This window comes from Saccostrea echinata, unplaced genomic scaffold (genome assembly GCF_033153115.1).
Source record: "Saccostrea echinata isolate AGI-Se365-2 ecotype Australia unplaced genomic scaffold, CSIRO_AGI_Sech_v1 ptg000006l, whole genome shotgun sequence".
Classification (NCBI taxonomy): domain Eukaryota; kingdom Metazoa; phylum Mollusca; class Bivalvia; order Ostreida; family Ostreidae; genus Saccostrea; species Saccostrea echinata.
In genome coordinates, this window is record NW_026889755.1 from 1,010,873 (window position 1) to 1,029,132 (window position 18,260).

General features: G+C 32.8%; 1 protein-coding gene across 1 annotated transcript; it reads left to right on the forward strand.

Moving 5' to 3' along the window:
* The first annotated feature begins 3,791 nt into the window (after positions 1–3,791).
* On the forward strand, positions 3,792–7,784 carry LOC133180133 (multiple epidermal growth factor-like domains protein 10). Its single transcript, XM_061314708.1, has 8 exons — positions 3,792–3,831; positions 4,641–4,700; positions 5,053–5,193; positions 5,518–5,658; positions 6,406–6,537; positions 6,817–6,960; positions 7,152–7,242; positions 7,574–7,784. The coding sequence occupies exons 1-8, from the start codon at positions 3,792–3,794 to the stop codon at positions 7,782–7,784; spliced, it is 960 nt and encodes a 319-aa protein (XP_061170692.1).
* Positions 7,785–18,260: the final 10,476 nt, after the last annotated feature.

An 18,260-nucleotide genomic window follows, 5' to 3' on the forward strand; every position in this document is an offset into this window, starting at 1 on the left:
CGTGTGCATTCGGAACCCCTTGCTTTTTATCTTTATCTTGAGAAGAAACACCCGAGATATCCCGAGTTCATTTTTCGTTTTGTTAATTTATTTAGGATTAATTCAACTGTTGAACAGAAAGAGAAATTAATACTCTAACTCTGGTATATATGTTTAATTAATATTTAAAAATCATCGTCTGATAACAGTATCGCGTTTTTATGCCTCTAGTCCAAATGTATGCACAATCAATTATTTAAAGGATTGTTACAAAATGATTCATAAATACATATAGAATGTAATGACCTTGATAACATTTACACAAATTTGTCTATGCGCGTAAGTTTTGCTGTTCCTTTCATTTTTTTTTTCTATTTTTTTGTTTCTCTGACGTGTCTACAAGTTTAATTACAATTTATTATACATGAACACGCTCCATGTAATTCATCATATGTTAATTACAATTATATTTTGTAATATAGATTTTTGCAATTCAAATTAACTTCTGCATTTAGAAGGTGTAAAAAAAAAATAAACAGAACCATACTATTTTTTCCTATACAACTTAACTATTTCGGCGTGGAATTAACTGAGTTTATACCGTAACTAAGTGACAGGTGGAGGCGCTTCCGTAACAAGAGAACGGACACCTATAGGTACCTGCCTAAATCAGTACACCGTCTTCTTGTCAGGTCACGAATCCCTCCCCCTCCCACATGACACCTAAACCCGTGTGTTTTCAACGTCGACAAACCTGAACTCCTCTCTCACCTGGTGTCAAGTATTTACCTTGAATCATACTGGGTTTCAATGAAATGCATCTTCTAAATTTCTGGATAATGTTCATAATTTTTATGAACAAAACGTAATGAACAATTAAAGATTTTATACTAAAAAAAAAGGTAAATATACACTTCCTTTACAGATTAAAAATTGAATAACCAATCAAATGAAATATAGGCGAGATATGGCCCCAAACTCCGTTGATTTAGTTCATTTGTATACTTTTATATAAATTTTATAGTTTTACATTCTAAATATGATTGGTGTGATCAAATTAAAAAAAATGCGATTGTGGTACTTCCGGATCTTCGGGTTTTCTGTCTAATACAAAAAGAAACAATTGTTCGAAAATTCTATCAATCGAAGAATATGGTACATAATTCTTAGCAAAAATATACGAACTTTGTCTCAAAGATACATGTAAAAATTTAAAAGTAATCGCCTGGTTCTGCCGTGATACACAAGATGTGTATTAAAGCACCTTGAATTTAATTTTATTAGTGTTTATCGATTGCATTTAATACTTGACTATATTCAAGAGGTCTATATATAGATTTTTACTTTCATTTATTTATTCATTTTTTTGCTTTTTGAATCGGTTTTTTTTTTTTGAGTGGTTATCAACCCCCCCCCCCCCACCCTTCTTCGCTGATTGTGCCTCCGGTGCCGTGGGATTAAGACTTTCATAATTTACAAAGTTTTGTCTAATTTTGCCGATGAAGTCCTGTATAAGATAACTTTTGTAACAATTAATGAGAAGTCTAATCGCAATAATATACAATTATTGAGTCCGAAAATCCATTTGTCATATTGTGGAAATTTAATTTTTTTGTGTGTGTGTATGTGTGTGTGTTCTAATATGTTGCAATTCCAGCAAGTTACGTGTTTAAAACGTAATAAAAATTAAATTAATTTATATGAAATATAAATTAATGCAAATTCGTAAAAGAAAAATTGCAAGACAGCGTTAACCTTAACATAATCTTATTCCCCCCCCCCCCCAATCTATGACTAGTAATTTTTTTTTTCGTAAGATTTGAATTATTAAACACAGATTATTAAACCCCATTTTGGATACATCGCAGACTTATAGCACAAGATATTGAATCCAAATACTTCATTTTTTTACATGGAGTTCTTCCTTAAAAATAATCGATGTTTGATATGGATTTTATAAGGTTTTATTTGTTAAAATACTTTTAAAGAATATATTTATAGCATTTCATGAATTTATTGCACATAGTTGTAAAACTTCGCTTGTATACGAAATTTTTGAGCCACCATTATATTAAAATCTCCATAATTAAACGACTCAAAATTCAGATGAAAACTCTTCGATGGAATTTCGACATTTGTATAATAACACAAACAATCGCATAATGTCCATCATAGAGTGGAATTAATCTTAAAAAATAACAGTAAGAATTTGATGTCGATCCATTTTATTGCCGAAAAAATAACGTTTCTTTTACAAAGCATTATTTTCTCAAATGTTTTATTATCATAAATTTAATATATTTTATCATTTAGATTTGCAAGTAATTAAAAGTTTTATACTACAGTATATCTAAAAACAAAACTTTTCGTCTTGTCAAAAAACGTTTCGCATTTTGAAACAATCCTATCAGGTTTTGCGTTTATCCTATCGAGAAGATCGTTTATCAGGTCTATCGTGTTTTGCGTTTATCGTATTTTGCGTTTATCGTGTTTTGCGTTTATCCTATCGTGCGTGTATCCTGTCGTATCGTGCGTGTATCCTATCGTATCGTGCGTTTATCCTATCGTATCGTGCGTTTATCCTATCGTATCGTGTATCCTGTAAAGAATAACGATGCGGGTACTCTACATATTCATGCAGATAAATTTACTAAGGATCAATTTCTTTTGTGGGTTCTTGGAAAGATTTTTAAAAACTCAAATGTATTTTTTTTTAAATCAATATTTCATTTTTACATGTAATTAATATTACGTAGAATACTGAAGAAATAAATATAAGAAGCTTATACCGGTTATGAGCACCATTTGCATCTATAACTGTTAGGCATCTGTAATTTCTCAATGCAATAAACATTGAAGAGCAGTGGTTACCCAACGACAGAACTGTCCATGCATGAGCATCAACAACACTTCCTGCCATTTTAAACTTTCTGTTAAACCCATTTACAAATATTTACGGTTAAAACACAACTGCCTAGACCTGTTCATCCTTGTTGATTTCTCAAGACCATTTGCGAACAGAAGTTACCCGACGTCATAACTGTTGACGAGGATCAGCAACACTTCTGGTCATTTTGAACATCCGGTTCAAACCATTGACAATTTATGGCCATAATGCAATTGCTTAGCAACCTGATTTTTTTTCTTTTGTGTGAATTTATGAAAAATCGAACAGAAATTTCCTGTAGTAAGCAAAATAGTGATAGAGGCAGATAATATTACAGAAACTAACCTCTTTTTTGCTACAGCCATGTTGTATCATACGAATGGATGGCTCTTCTACGCTCTTTTTCGAATATATGCTGCATTTTATTTGAAATGATTTGATTTGTGATTTTCAGTAAAATAATTGTTCAAAGGAACCAGACGAAAAACTATGGAAAAAGATACTGATACACGAGCATGTTTTTTCCTTCCGCGATAAAATCGTCATACTGTACGTTAATATAATTTTCAGCGATTTTAGTATTCTTGGTGGTAGTTAAATGTTTTCACTAACATAAATGTAGTGTATATTTTGGTAACGTACTTCCCGTCCTCTCTCTCTCTCTCTCTCTATATATATATATATATATATTTATTATTGATTTGATTTTCTTGGCTATAATTTAGAATTAAGACAAAGGGGTCGGTTCGCTGGATTTTCCCTCTATTTATCCAACTCTTCAAATATAAAAGACGGATTGCTCTGTTACAAGGATGGTCCTTCTTTACCCCCACTTGACATCAATGTTACCTGTTCAGGTCATGCTCGATACGTATTCTTCTATAACGAAAGATTACCAGGAGTTAACTACCCCGATGGATATGTAATGTTCTCCTTCACAGAGTTATGCGAGGTGATTGTCTTAGGTAAGCATAGCATTTAAAATCAAATGCATTTACAATTAAAATTGTCCTATGAGTAAGTACTATAAAACACTTTTCAGTGCTACAGTACAATTTTTATCTTCTTAACAAAAGAAAGAAATAAGGAAAGAGATTGAGTTTTTTCTTCTATTTTGTAAAGGTTGTACAGACAAAAGTGCTTATGGCATCAATTGTGACTTGCAGTGTCCTGAAAATTGCCAAGGAAGAATATGTGATATTGTAAAAGGAACGTGCTCTAGTTGTAAACCTGGGTGGAAGGGAGATTTCTGTGAACAAGGTCTTTATTTCAAAAGAGCATTACCTTCATTTTCAACGCATAGCATATAAAATTAATTTCTATCTATGTTGGTCAACCTTCCTTTTTTTTCTCCAATAGAATGTTCTTCTGGATCATATGGCTTAAACTGTAACTATCTGTGTTCAGGACATTGCTTGAATGGGTTACCATGTAATCATGTGACTGGTGAATGTCCTGATAAGTGTGCGGATGGATGGACGGGATCAAATTGTGTAAAAAGTACGCACAATCTGAATTAAAAGTTTTCTTAAGTAAAATAAGTGAGAAGAAAAAATAGTTATAAGAAATCGGACTTTAGAAAAAAATAAATTAGAGATTCATTGATTGTATATCATTGTTTGACGCCCCATTCGAGAATGTTTCCAAATTTAGAGCTAAGCTTGGTATTCAGGACCATTGAGCATTTGAAAGACTCGACACTTTCACTTCTATAGTGCCGGGCGCTTTGCGAAGGAACAATGACAACTTATGTTTACTTATGTTTATGTCTTAGGTTTGACGCGGCGCGTCGAACGAGAATCCAACCCGGGTCCCCCATCACGATTAATTGATTGTATGTTGTTTAACGTCCCATTCGAGAATTTTTCACTTATATAGAGACGTCACCGTATGCCAACGAAGGGCTTCTATAGCCCTATGATCGGCACTCATGATCAGGACCGGTGAGCAGTGAGGGTTCTTTATCGTTCGAATACTTACCGTGACATGGGGCCTCGGTTTTTAAGGTCTCATCCGAGAGACCCACGATCATTGAAAAGGATAAAAAAAAAAAGCGATCATAAATCTTGAATACAGATGTAAATATACTAAAGAAATATAGAACACTATAATGATAAGGGGGAAACTTGAAGAATAACGTAGATAGTACTAATTTTCTAGAATTTTTTATCTTAATCTTATTGTAGCATGTGATATTGGAAAATTTGGACTAAACTGTGTCTTTAACTGTAGTGGTCACTGCAAGGGTAATGTTCCGTGTAACACAGAAACTGGACATTGTGATACTGGATGTAATGTAGGATATAAAGGAAAATTCTGCCGTGATGGTATGGAAATAATGAATGTGAAATTTTATTTTATATTACATATGCAATATATGTATTCTGAGGTTTTATGATTAAAAAAACAAGGTCATTTTTGAAAATGTGACCCCTCCAAAAAATTGTGAAACTTGAAAGATGTTTTCCTTGTCTATGAATTTTAGTTTCAGTGATGGACCCACTTCCTTGCCTCTAAATCTTAAGGACCATCTTTATATAATAATTCGTAAATGAAACACAATACAGAAATTCAATCCACTATGATCGGTCTTTATATTTATTGTAAATAAAGCATTTTCCTAATAAAGGCATTCTTTATATCAATCATAGCTTGTTCCTTTGGAAGATTTGGAAATGGATGTGTGAATATTTGCAGCAGAAATTGTCATTACAATGAGACATGTAGCCATATAAACGGAATTTGTAGTAAAGGCTGTGCCCCTGGATATTTTGGATCCCTTTGTAGTAAAGGTATTTTAGGAGCTTCTAAGATCGAAAATGAAAAAAAAATGAAAAATAACAAGTACAAATACAGCAACTTGGTTTATAAACGCTACCTATTTTAAACCATCTATAGGTCAGAAAAGAGGATTCCGGGCGGAATTGTACCTATCTCTCTCTTGTTTTGAACGCAAGACATTTGGCTTTCTGGAAAAGTTCTTATTCTTGATTCAGAATTTATTTCATGCACCTAACCTAGAAATTAAAAAAAAAATATGTAAAAAGAAAAATAGAATTAAAATGAATTTCATTTAAGACTTTATAAAGGCCCTTCGAATGTCATGTTCCAACAAACTAAGAATTTATATTAAGTTCAAAAGTCATATTTTACACCGTGGCACTAACAATAAATTGTAATAAATACAGTCTTAAGCCCTATGGCTTTCAAAACCAAACGTTGGCAAAAACCTAGAGCAAGATCGAAGAATGACAAATACGCATGATAATTCAAGAATTAAATTCCGGAAAAAAACACATTACTGTGATTTTTCTGAGATGAGGATTACTAAGTATTTCCTCAGATTTTTTTTTTCCTAATTAACACTAAAGAAAACAAATCTTAACAAGTAAGCATTCACATGTTTCTATTCAAAACATGTCTGAAATACAGATTCGTACAATTAATCAGGTGAGTTTCTTTACAGGTATTATTCTATTCAATTACATCTGCATATATATTGGTGTTGCTTGTATGTAAAATTAAAAAATCTTTCATAGTTTGTCCTGTTGGTTCCTATGGTTTGAATTGTTCAGGCACATGTTCTCGTAACTGTATTGGTACTTGTGGAAATACCGATGGTTCCTGTAAATGTGCACCTGGATTTACTGATTCACCAAATTGCACCATGAGTATGATAAATTTGAAGCATAATTAACACCGACATCCGATTGCTCTTGTTAAATTCAGGCTTATACTCCAGGCAAATATTCATTATGCAATATTTTTTTTAAAATATACATAGAGAAAACTAAACTATGCAAATGGAAAATATTGAATATTGCGACGTTTAACATGCCATAGAAAATAACATTACAGAAAAAAATTAAACAGCGGCTTATTACCTTAAACAAATTTAATTAATGCTAATGGTGAGTAGGTACTAAGTCGTTTTTTCTCTAATCTTTTAGAGTGTTTCCCCGGTTTTTACGGTATAAACTGTCAGTACAGATGTAGCGGTCAATGTGTCAATGATGAGACATGCAGCAGATATGATGGAAGTTGCTCTCAAGGGTGCAAAGAGAATTATGTTGGGGTAGCTTGTGCCTTTCTTCGTAAGTAGTTTTTCCCATTTAGTCTGTACATGTAACAAAATGAAATGAAAATAGAGTAGGATTTTAATATTTTATAAATACATGTATATTAACGGAGTATATTTCATCCTTTGCTGGGAATGTTTAATTTCAAATCAAACTACTTTTACAATAGTACTTGAACATATTTTCATTGTTTATATATTTTCCAGAGGAAACAAGTGCTTCAACAGTAGGACTTCCCATAGTAGTTGCAGTATATTCTTTATGTTTAATGGCCGCCTTCATTTTCTTTTATTTGAGGTATATCGTATACACTGAATGATTTGAAATTTAGCAAAAAACGAAGGAATATACGATTGTGTTCAAATCTGAATAGTAATTAGAAAAAGCACGCCATCTCAACTGTCCGTATATTCCAGCTACAAGTTGTTTTAAACTTAAAACACATCCTTTATAAAAGAAAACAATTTAAGAGATTTAATTAACCCCATTTAATAAAAAAAATAATAATCAAACATCAATTTTTTTTTTATTACCGAATAAGTGCATATAAACAAAATAAATAAATAAAACTAAGACTATATTGTAATATTTCAACAGGGTGATTCATTGTATATACTTATTTTTGAAGACCACAATTCTGCATCTCTAAGTTTGCCAAACCCAAGTTTGCACCAGAAGACATGAAGAGTGGTCAATCCTCATCTCCAAAGACCAGTAACTCAGATGACGACACACACAATTACCAGGACCTGGACGCAATCGACGATAAAAACTCATATGAATTAATGCAAGCATCCGAGAATCTGTGTGCTTATCAAAACCTAGAACTTACAATATAAGCATGAATGAATATTGTGTCGTTTATTACTCATGATAACAACTTGAAAATGTATGAAATTAAAAGCCTGTAGTTCATACATGTACAATGACATATGATAAATGGAAGACATGAGCAATCTCCAAATCACTTCATACATGTACATGTAACAACACTAGTTGATTAATTTATATATTTATATAAACAGTGTGAATCTTTCCATGTTAGCTAGATACATTTGTAATTTTTTGTTAAATAAATGCTTTATAAAATGTTCTTTTACATTTTTGTTTGTTTTCTGCTACCTATACGAAAGATGGCATTAATTATCGATCACAACGTTAATCGAAAAAAAGTAAATCTAAAAACAGGATAAAGATTACAAGAGCCTTGCCTATTCAATCATTAAAATATATTTAAGCATTCTCAACAAAAGAAATAAATTACCTTATTATTGTTGATGATACAAATGTCTACAATTAGGAATATCTTACGAGAAGAGAGTGAACTTAAAGTAGGTCGTCGTAATCCCATAGAAAAAATCTTAATTATACCGGTATCCCGCAACAAAGACGTACCTGGAAATATTCCAATCTTTGTTCTGTTCTGTTTGTTTGTTTGCTTTACGTGCCTTCGAGAATTTTTCACAAATATTGGGACGCCATTTATTGCAGGTGAAGGTCATTTACGGTCATTGGTTAGTTAGAGATATTTGACGTGCAGTACCTTCTCTGTTAAGGAACCTTTGTTTATACGATCTCATCCAGAGGGATTTCCATGTCCCACAGAGGGATTCGAACCCTTTAAGTGAGTAAGATTTACATGTATCTCCTTTCTAGGGCGTAATACTGTAACCACTGCGTCACGCCGGCGACTTATTTGGCCTTTTTTCTTCATCTGTATGCCTGTAGGTGCAAAGAAATTTTCAGCATTAGGACCATTTTCAAATTTTTGTCAAGAGGTATCCAAACCAACTTGCAGATATATAACTGTGATGCGTTTTCTAATACGTTTTCAAGGAGAGACAATCAGTCCTTTCATGATAATTCTAGCATTAAATTGCGTCTACTTTGGGACCAATAGTGTAGTTTATAAATAACTATACCAAAAAGTGTCTTACTCAGTACCCTTTTAATTTTAAGGATAAATTTAAGAAGTAGATAAATTGTAATGCAGATAACGATTCAGACTAAGCTCATATAAAGTGTCTGCTATATTACCATGCTGCTACTAGAATAATTTAAAGAGTACATAATGAAGAGAAAGGAGAAGACAAGTGCAGAAAGTCAACAGAATTTTCATTGGGAAAACTTGCATTTCTTTGTATATGCACAAAACTTATATTTGGAGTGCAGTTTCTAATTTTTAAATTAATGTAATCCCTTACAAAATGTTTAATATAAATTTGACATCAATTTGCAAACTTTCAGTGACTTTGACCAAGCGATGTTATTTTGCATCATGTTAAAGGCGCCCATTTTAGGCAACTTGTTACTACAATTCAAAGTTGAAATTCATTCCAATCAGCAGCTTTAAAGTTGTATGCGTGATTTCATTGCATTTTTGAATGTTACAGGTAAATGTCCATATGCCACCTACCCCAAAGACCAACTGTAGCAATTACAGCTCGAATACTACGATGCATTGAATTCATCAATTTCTTAATTTCAACGAGAGAGATATTATTCCAGTCTTTTTCTTAGATGTTGAAGTCGAAATCCTCGATCCTCGTGCAGAGCTAGCTTAGTACACATTTAACCCTTTGTCTTTCTGTCCACGGACTGTCAGTAAAGCCAGTGAGACGTATTTGATGGTAAATGTGTGACATAGTGCATCTTTGTATCTGCATCAAACATTCTTCCAACCTGATTTTGAGAATTTTCTGGAAGCTTTGCAATCACTTAAGGAGAAAAAGGATAACCCCCTCCTCCAAAAAAGAGTTACAATATTTAGAATGAAAAGAAACAAACTCTTGTAAACCCAAATTAAAGCCAAATTTTGTTAAAGATGCAATTTAAGATTTCTGTTTATCGGACTCGGATTTTGGTCCGGTAACAGGAGAAGATCAACCGATTACGTAAAATTGAAAATATCCTTACTTTTATAGTACCAAATTATACCCTACACTTGTTTGTTTGTTTATTTAACGTCCCTTTTCGAGAATTTTTCAGTCATATTGATACGCCACCACTTGCCGATGAAGGGCTGCAAATTTAGACCTTTACTACAGTACCGACCGGACACAACCTAACACCAGAGCGAACCCAAAGCGCACACCGGGTTCGCTTCCTGGGTTCGCTCGGGGTCCGCTGCGGGTCCGCTTTCAGAAAATTTGGGACCGCTCTGGGTGCGCTTCGGGTTCGCTCGGGGTCAGCTCTGGGTCCGCTAGAGCGAACCCGGCGTTCGCTTTCCGGGTTCGCTTTACGCACTGATGCGTGAAGCGGACCCCTCTTTAATCTTGCCGCCAGTAAGCCCCGCCCCTTGTATATTCCAAATACAGTAGTGAAATCGATCATTACTGTTTTATGGCGATCGAAACATGTACTTGTAAGTGACAATATGGAGAATATTGATAAATTTCAAGAATTTCACCGTACATTTGACGTAGAATTATCACTTTTATTTTTCTTAACTTAAAAGCTAAGTATATCTCGAAAGAAAAAGAAGAAAAGGTGTTAAATTCATTTTCGATGTATCGGATGGAGTGAAATTAATAAGAGTATCTTAATAAAAAAAGCTTTCAGATTTATTTGTTTACATTATTCATGCTTTTTAAAATAAGTTGGGACTTCCAATTGTAACTCCGATTGCTAAATCGTAATTTAAATGTTTGAAAGACAAACAACTGAATTATGATCCTATCTATGAAATAGCAGAGACATACTGTAAACGTAAAATGCTAAGTTTTCATACTTAGCAGTTTACATTTAAACTAGGTTGTCGTCCATTACATGTATATGTAGGTCGTGATAATCACTAAAAATTCTCATACAGTGTAACTTGAGTTTCGTTTTACAGATCATTCATAATTTATTTCCATGCTATAAATCATTGTTTTATAAGGCGAGTTTAACGGAAAACTTATTTAAAAAAAAAAAAACAAAAAACAAAAACAAAAACAAAAACAAAAAAAAAAAAACAACTAATAACTGGTCCACTGATAAGAATATATTATTTTTTTTAAAAGTTGTTTTCAAATACATGTACATGTAAATGATCATTTGAATAGTTTGTGTTCCTTACTGGTTCATGACCCCCCCCCCCCCTTTCTCGGCCCCGCCCCACTACATACATGTACATACTGGAGCGGCATGTTAAGAAACAAAATTCTAAATGTTTAAAAATAAATAAAAACAAGAAAAAAAACAAACAAAACAAGAATTCAATAACTGTAAACTCGCATGATTAAGTAGATGAAATTTAGATAATAACGCCCGATGTTTGTTTGTTTGTTTGTTTTTTATTTTATTGTTTTATTTCGATGAGCCTCCCACCCCTCTCCGTACTCGAATTATTTTCTATGGGCCGGTTGTAGCGATTTTAATTTCAAATAATATAGTGTTCTCTCTCTCTCTCTCTCACTCTCGTGAAGCTATTTTACTGATTTTCAGCATTCAGGTGGCAGCAAATTACATGAACATGTACTCTTCATGCAACGTATCAAAGAACTATGACGTTTCCAAATTCAAAAATCAAAAAGAAAATTAATAATTGAATTTCTTATTGATAACGTGCCCAGACGAGGTACATGTAACTTAAGGGGCATCGAATGTAGGGGGAGTATATACTCAGGTTTACCATGACCATGCAGACAGTATACATCCAGCTAGCAAGTGTCAATTAAAAAACCCAACCGCAATTGCTCTTAGCCCCCGCAATATCTTCGAAACAGGTGGATGATTACCGACACGTGATGACCTTGGCTTCACTTTGAAACTATAAATATTAAAGTGTTAAAATTAAATAATTATGACAATTACAAAGTTCAAATACAGGTACCTATGTAATGAAAAATGATATGTACGTTTTCGTATTAAGGTATCTTTGCAAGTTCAATTTACTAATGTTGGAATTACGTGTACTTCTCATGCACAAGTACAAAACGTACCCGTCTAGTATTTTTTTTATATCCATATAAAGTATTTCGAAAATTACATTTAGTACATGTAAGAGGTTCGTGAACATGTAAACCTGTATAATTATATATATCGACACGATGGAAAGTGATGAGAATTTCTGCGTTTTTTTTTTTTTTTTTTTTTTTTTTTTTTTTTTTTTTTTTGACTGACTGACTGACTTGCAAGTAGTTACAAAAATTCAAAAACATACAATGTAAGGTCTACATGTAGGATAATTAGAAATGACAAAATAATTTTGGTAAAAGACTAATTAAAAAAAATAAATCATAGTAGTTACTAAAATGATATTTTTTTCTCCAATTTACGTATTGACATAATGCACATTTATACTGTACAATGTACATTTAATTTCTTTTTCATGATCAATTATTTAGATTGATAATTTCGATGTTGATCTGGATAAATTAAAACGTGCATGTAAATTGAAATAATAAATAAAACATAATTAAATTAAAGCACGTACATGTTCTTATACTGTATCTTGAGATAATAAAATTCTATAATTTATCGGAGACCAGTTTTTTTTTTATTCTTTTTTTTTTTTTAGTAACAATTGTAATAACCATTATTATCTTCTTTTTTCTATTATGAATTAAAGTACTTATTGTCTGATAAATTTACGCAATGTATATTTATATATTAATGGATTTTAATAATGTAAAGAAAATAAATATGTATCTATACATGTAACATGCTACCTGGATAATTAAAATATATACTGTATTGATAGATTTTGAAAATAAAAAAAAAAAAATAATGAAAATAGATGTGTAAATATTGCATGTTGTCTGGAGAATTAAAATAAATAAATGCAAAATCATGTTTAAAAATCATATTGATAATATTTTTACACTGTACATTCACACGCTTTGTTTGTACAATGTTTAGATAACAAAATGGCATGTTGACTGGTCGATGCGCTGATGGTCAACGCATTTTATCACTTATCCTGATTGACAGACCTGTTCGGCATGTTGATTGGTCGACGCGCTGATGAGTTAATCGCTAATCCTGATTGACAGCTCTGTTACGCAACACCGAACGCGCGTTCGCTTTCTGGGACCGCTACTGAATTTGGGGTTCGCTTTCAGCGTCCGCTCTGGGTTCGCTGCGGGTTCTCTATGGGGTAAGGATCAACTCCTTACTTCGCGACTCTAGTACACTCTAACAGCTGCGCCACACGGTCAACGCCCTATGCTGATTTTGTTTTTGTTTTTTTTCACTACAAATAGGATGTTGCATTTCTTTTTAAAATCAAAATTTGACGCAAAAAATTACTCCAATTATGTAACTCCTGACATATAAATTTTAAAATATGTACGATGCTACTTAGATTTTTGAAACAAAGATATAGAGGCTATATTTGCATATTTGTATATATTGGTCGTAAAACTTCGATACAGACAATTTTCATTACAATAGGCACATAATATCATGCGCAATTGGCGCAAAAATAAACAAATGATCATTTTTAAAACCATTGTGTATTTCGAAGTAAACTTCCTTCTTAGTAAATCAAAAATCTATTTACCAGTGACTGCTTATAGGGAAACTAAAATAGGCCACGGTATTGCGGAAGAAAACTTGTATACCTTGTTGAACTCGGATTCTCGCATTGCTATGCATATGTATATTTATAGTGGACGGCATGTATTTTAAAATAATAGCATTGTTACTGCTTGAGAGCACAGTGCAAATTCTATGTTATGGTAGGTTAAATGATCTTTTCAATGTATTTTGTGTTTAAATTCGTTAATAGGGCAATTTAAGTGAAGTGCAAAGCACCTGTGTCATTTTATTAGATAATAAACTCGCACAGCCCATGGATTCTATGACGCTATATGTATGTCTACTGAATAGTATTGTTCCTCCTACTGAATAGTATTGTTCCTCACATATTGATTACAGCACTTTTTTAACGTTTATCCAATTTTATAGTACAAAATACACATTTATCCTATATAGATAAATTTCAGTGTCTTTCTAGGTTACTTTGGTCACTCAAGTGACATTTTGCTATTTTTTTTATGCCCCCAGATCGAAAGATCCCGGGGATATATTGTTTTTGTCCTGTCTGTCTGTTTATCTGTTTGTCTGTCTGTCTGTTGTCAACTTTAACCTTGCCCATAATTTTTGATTGGTTGGAGTTATGACTTTCATATTTCACAAGTTTATTCCTTGTGAAAGACCTTTCTTTGGATACCATCATATTTGTCCTTTTGACCTTGACCTTGGAGTTTGACCCACTTTAACAAAATTTTATGAGACTTTAACCTTGGCCATAACTTCTGAACAGTTGTTGCTTGGGATTTCAAACTTCACATGTACATTCCTTATGACAAAACCTTCCTCTGGATATCAACCTCTTTGACCCTTTGACCTTGACCTAGGAGTTTGATCTACTTTTGAAAAACTTTAACCTTGGCCATAACTTTTGAGCGGTTGGAGCTAGGGCTTTCATACTTCATATATGTAATCCTTTTGACAAGACCTTCCTTTGGATACCAATCACTTTGAACTTTTGACCTTGACCTAGGAGTTTGACCTACTTTTGAAAACTTTAACCTTGGCTTTAACTTTGGAATGGTTGATGTTAGGCTTTCATACTTCACATATGTAAGTCTTGTGATATCACCTTCCTTTGGATTCCAGCCACTTAGACCCTTTGACCTTGACATTGGAGTTTGACCTACTTTTGAAAAACATCAACCTTAGCCATAACTTTGGAATGGTTGACGCTAGGGCTTTCTTACTTCACATATGTAATCCTTGTGACAAGACCTTCCTTTGGATACTAACAACCTTGACCTTGACGTTTTACTTACTTTTAAAAAAACTTTATCCTTCGCCATAAATTTTGAACAGTTGCAGCATGGGCTTTCAAATTTCGCAGGTATATTCCTCGAGACAAGACCTTTCTTTGGGTATCAACATTCTTCATCTTTTGGCCTGGATTTTGACTTGCATTTGAGAAACTTTACTTTAGCCTTCGCCATAAGCTGCCATACGGGGGCATCAGTGTTTTACAAACACATCTTGTTTTCTTTTTTTTGTCTTTTGGCTTTTTTTGGTCCGTCGTCGATTATCTTTGTTGTCTGTATACCATAAACTTTTGCACATTTTAAGCTTTAAGCTTCTTCTCTGAAAACACTGAACCTATTTCGACTAGTCTTTGCATGGAGCATTAACAGGTTAAGGAGAGTATAATTTTGAATTTCTTGCTCTCTCCCCCAGAGGGCTAAGGGGTTTGGGTTGAAACCATCGAAATTAATACGATCTTTGAAAATCTTCTTCACTCCTGGATTCAAGGCCATAAACTGAGAACAGACTTAAGCCAAATTTTCAAATTAATATAACTTCTGAAATAATTTTAATAATCAACCAAAATTTTCATCATTTGTTCGTATTTTGAAATTAAACAAACATGCAAATTAAAAAAAAGAAAACATATGTAAATTAATACTCAAGATACTGGGAATCAAAATTTTGACTTAAGTCTATTCTCAGTTTATGGTCTTGGGGCATGGATCTCAAGCAGTCAAACCGTTTGATTGTATTGAGTCCACTACCAAAGTTGTGAAATTCATCCCTGGCACATTTAGCACAGCAACGTTGTTAGAACGTTTAAAAACGTTGTGAAAATGATATGAAAACATTTTGTATTTCATTAAAATGGTGTGTTTCTAAAAGGGGGAATGGAAAAAGGAATGGAAAGCGGAACAAAACGGAAAATATGAGAAATATATAATTAAATCATACTACATGTTGAAACGATATATTGTATATATTGTTTATACTTAATCAAGGATTATTTGAACGAGTTTATTTAGTAATGTGCATATTCTCTTGTGACGATCCCTGAACATAGGCATAGCATAGGATGAGGAATTCGGAACAGAAAAACTCGCAGTGCAGACATATCAATTTAAAATGTCGTTGTTAAATATATGCGAGTGGAGTCAATTCTGATAAAATGAATGACCAGTATTTGGCATCTCGCACTATTGAAATTTATAGGTGACCTCAATACTACAAGTATATGTGCTAAACTCATGTGACAAGTCTAAATATAGAACCTTATCGTCCTCAATATTAATAACCAGTTATTAACCATAATTACATTTTTCCGATATAAATAAAGTAATGAAAAGAATCGGCATCCTCATTAAGAATATATTTTTAATCACAGATATTGCCGACATTTCCATTGCGCACCTTAACTGTACAGCGCATAAATCAGAATTTTTATCCGAAAAGGGGGGGGGGGAGGTCACAACAACTTTTTCCGTGTTTTCTAGTGAAAAGGGGAATCCAAGGTCACTTTTTTTTTAATTGACATAGTTTATTCTATAAATCTGAAAATCCCAGGCGGTTGATCCCCCACCCACACCTCCCTAGATCCTCGCTTGAGTCATTGGCTTTTAGTCCAATTAGTATATGCATGGAGTCTATTGACCATCGCATAAACAATGTATAATTATGAAAAAATCGTGAATAAATAACATTACATTGATAATTGTTAATTAGGTATAAATTATCATATAAAAAAATCTGGTTTCTTTCTGATATATGTCTGTGCCAAGTATATTACTTGATTTAAGATTTTTCATTTTCATTCCGTCCCGCGTTTTTTCAATACCCCCATCAAAATCGGAGACATGTCCCTTCCAAGATGTTTTGGTGCTTACAACGAATGCATGTGAAATTTTTAATGACTTCACAATGATAGTTGCTATTCAGTCCATCATCAATGTGAACTCAGGCCTTCCTTAAAATAGCTATATAGCTACATGTGTAAGTATCAGTTTTCTTTTTGTGATAAGTTCATTTTATGTATGACATCTTAGAACCTGCCTTATTTGTATATGCTAGACGTATATTATTAGTGTATTCTGCTTTTCACGTTAACCTCTACATTTTAATATGTTTAAATGCATAATTGTTAAGTGTTATTTCAATGGTATTACTAATAAGATCCATTGGTGTTACAGCTAAGTCATTGGAGTATTCAACCTTGTTTTTCTGGAGTAGTTTTAAATTAAAGACATAACTTTGAGGAGGTTTAAATAAAAGACAAATTTTCTTGAAATAAAATCAAACAAAATTTATTTTGATTTTTAAACACAGTTACAGCATAGTTGTGCATGTTTGTATGAATAAGAGTCTCTTGTTAATGTCCAAGTCTGATTAAAAACCTAATTTTCACAACACTGCATAATGATACTTCTGGATTTTTGTATCACTAAACAGGAAATCTTTACCAACTGTTATCATAGCTTGGATTCAAAAGTTTTTCACTAACGATTGCTCTGTACAAAAATATCTTTATAACGGAACACCAATGACATAAAAAAGTGCTTGCTAATTTTAAAGTCACTCGAGTCACTTAGATGACCTATTGCTATCCGTTTATGTCTATCGTCGTGCTTCGTGTGTCGGTCGTAAACTTTTGAATATTGACACCTCCTTCTTCTCAGAAACCGCTGAACCATTTCAACCAATTTTGGCGTAAGCATCTATCTGTAAAGAGTAACAGAAATTGTGAATTTTATCTTCCCCACCAACAGGAGACTGAGGAGTGGGGCCTTAACATCAAAATTAATGCAATATTTAAACTCATATATGGCGTATGTTTTATAAGTTCAGACTAACTAAAATTGAAAAGATCTTTCTATTCAGTTTATTACTTTATATAAAGGTAGGACTTTTCTGTAAATTACACAATTTAAATCAACCACGTTTCAAAGATATGAGAAATTTAAAACAGTAACCGATTTATTTACCGAATCCGCATTTAAATAACAGACAGTTTAAATTCAGTTTAATTATGGAAACATGAGGTTATTTAAATTCAAAATCGGTGAAAATTTAAATTTAAACGTAAATAACATATATCAATATATATCAATATATCAAGGTCATCTACAGTCAATCTCGTATTTTTATTTTTTAGCTCTGATACGCCATATATACATGTAGCTTTAAAAATCTTCTATACTCCTGGACATCAAGCAGTCAACCTGTGGGCATGGTATAACAAGCAATGAGCCCTTTACCAAAATTCTAAAATTCATGTCCCCAGAATCAAAAGCTCTGGAATACGAGTGGGGCTCAATTCAATAAATTCTTTAAATATCTTCTTTTCCCCTTCTGTATATTAAGCAGATACAATAAGAGCATGGTAAGGATTAGCAAGGGTGTTTATTTAATTTAATACTTCTTTGGATACTTTACATTTTTGTATTATACTCAGGTGACCTTTAAGGCTCCGGTACTTTTGTAACCAGCATATTTGATAGTGACGCTTATACAAAACTTGAAAATAAATGTAACGCATCGATACGCATGGACAAATTCTG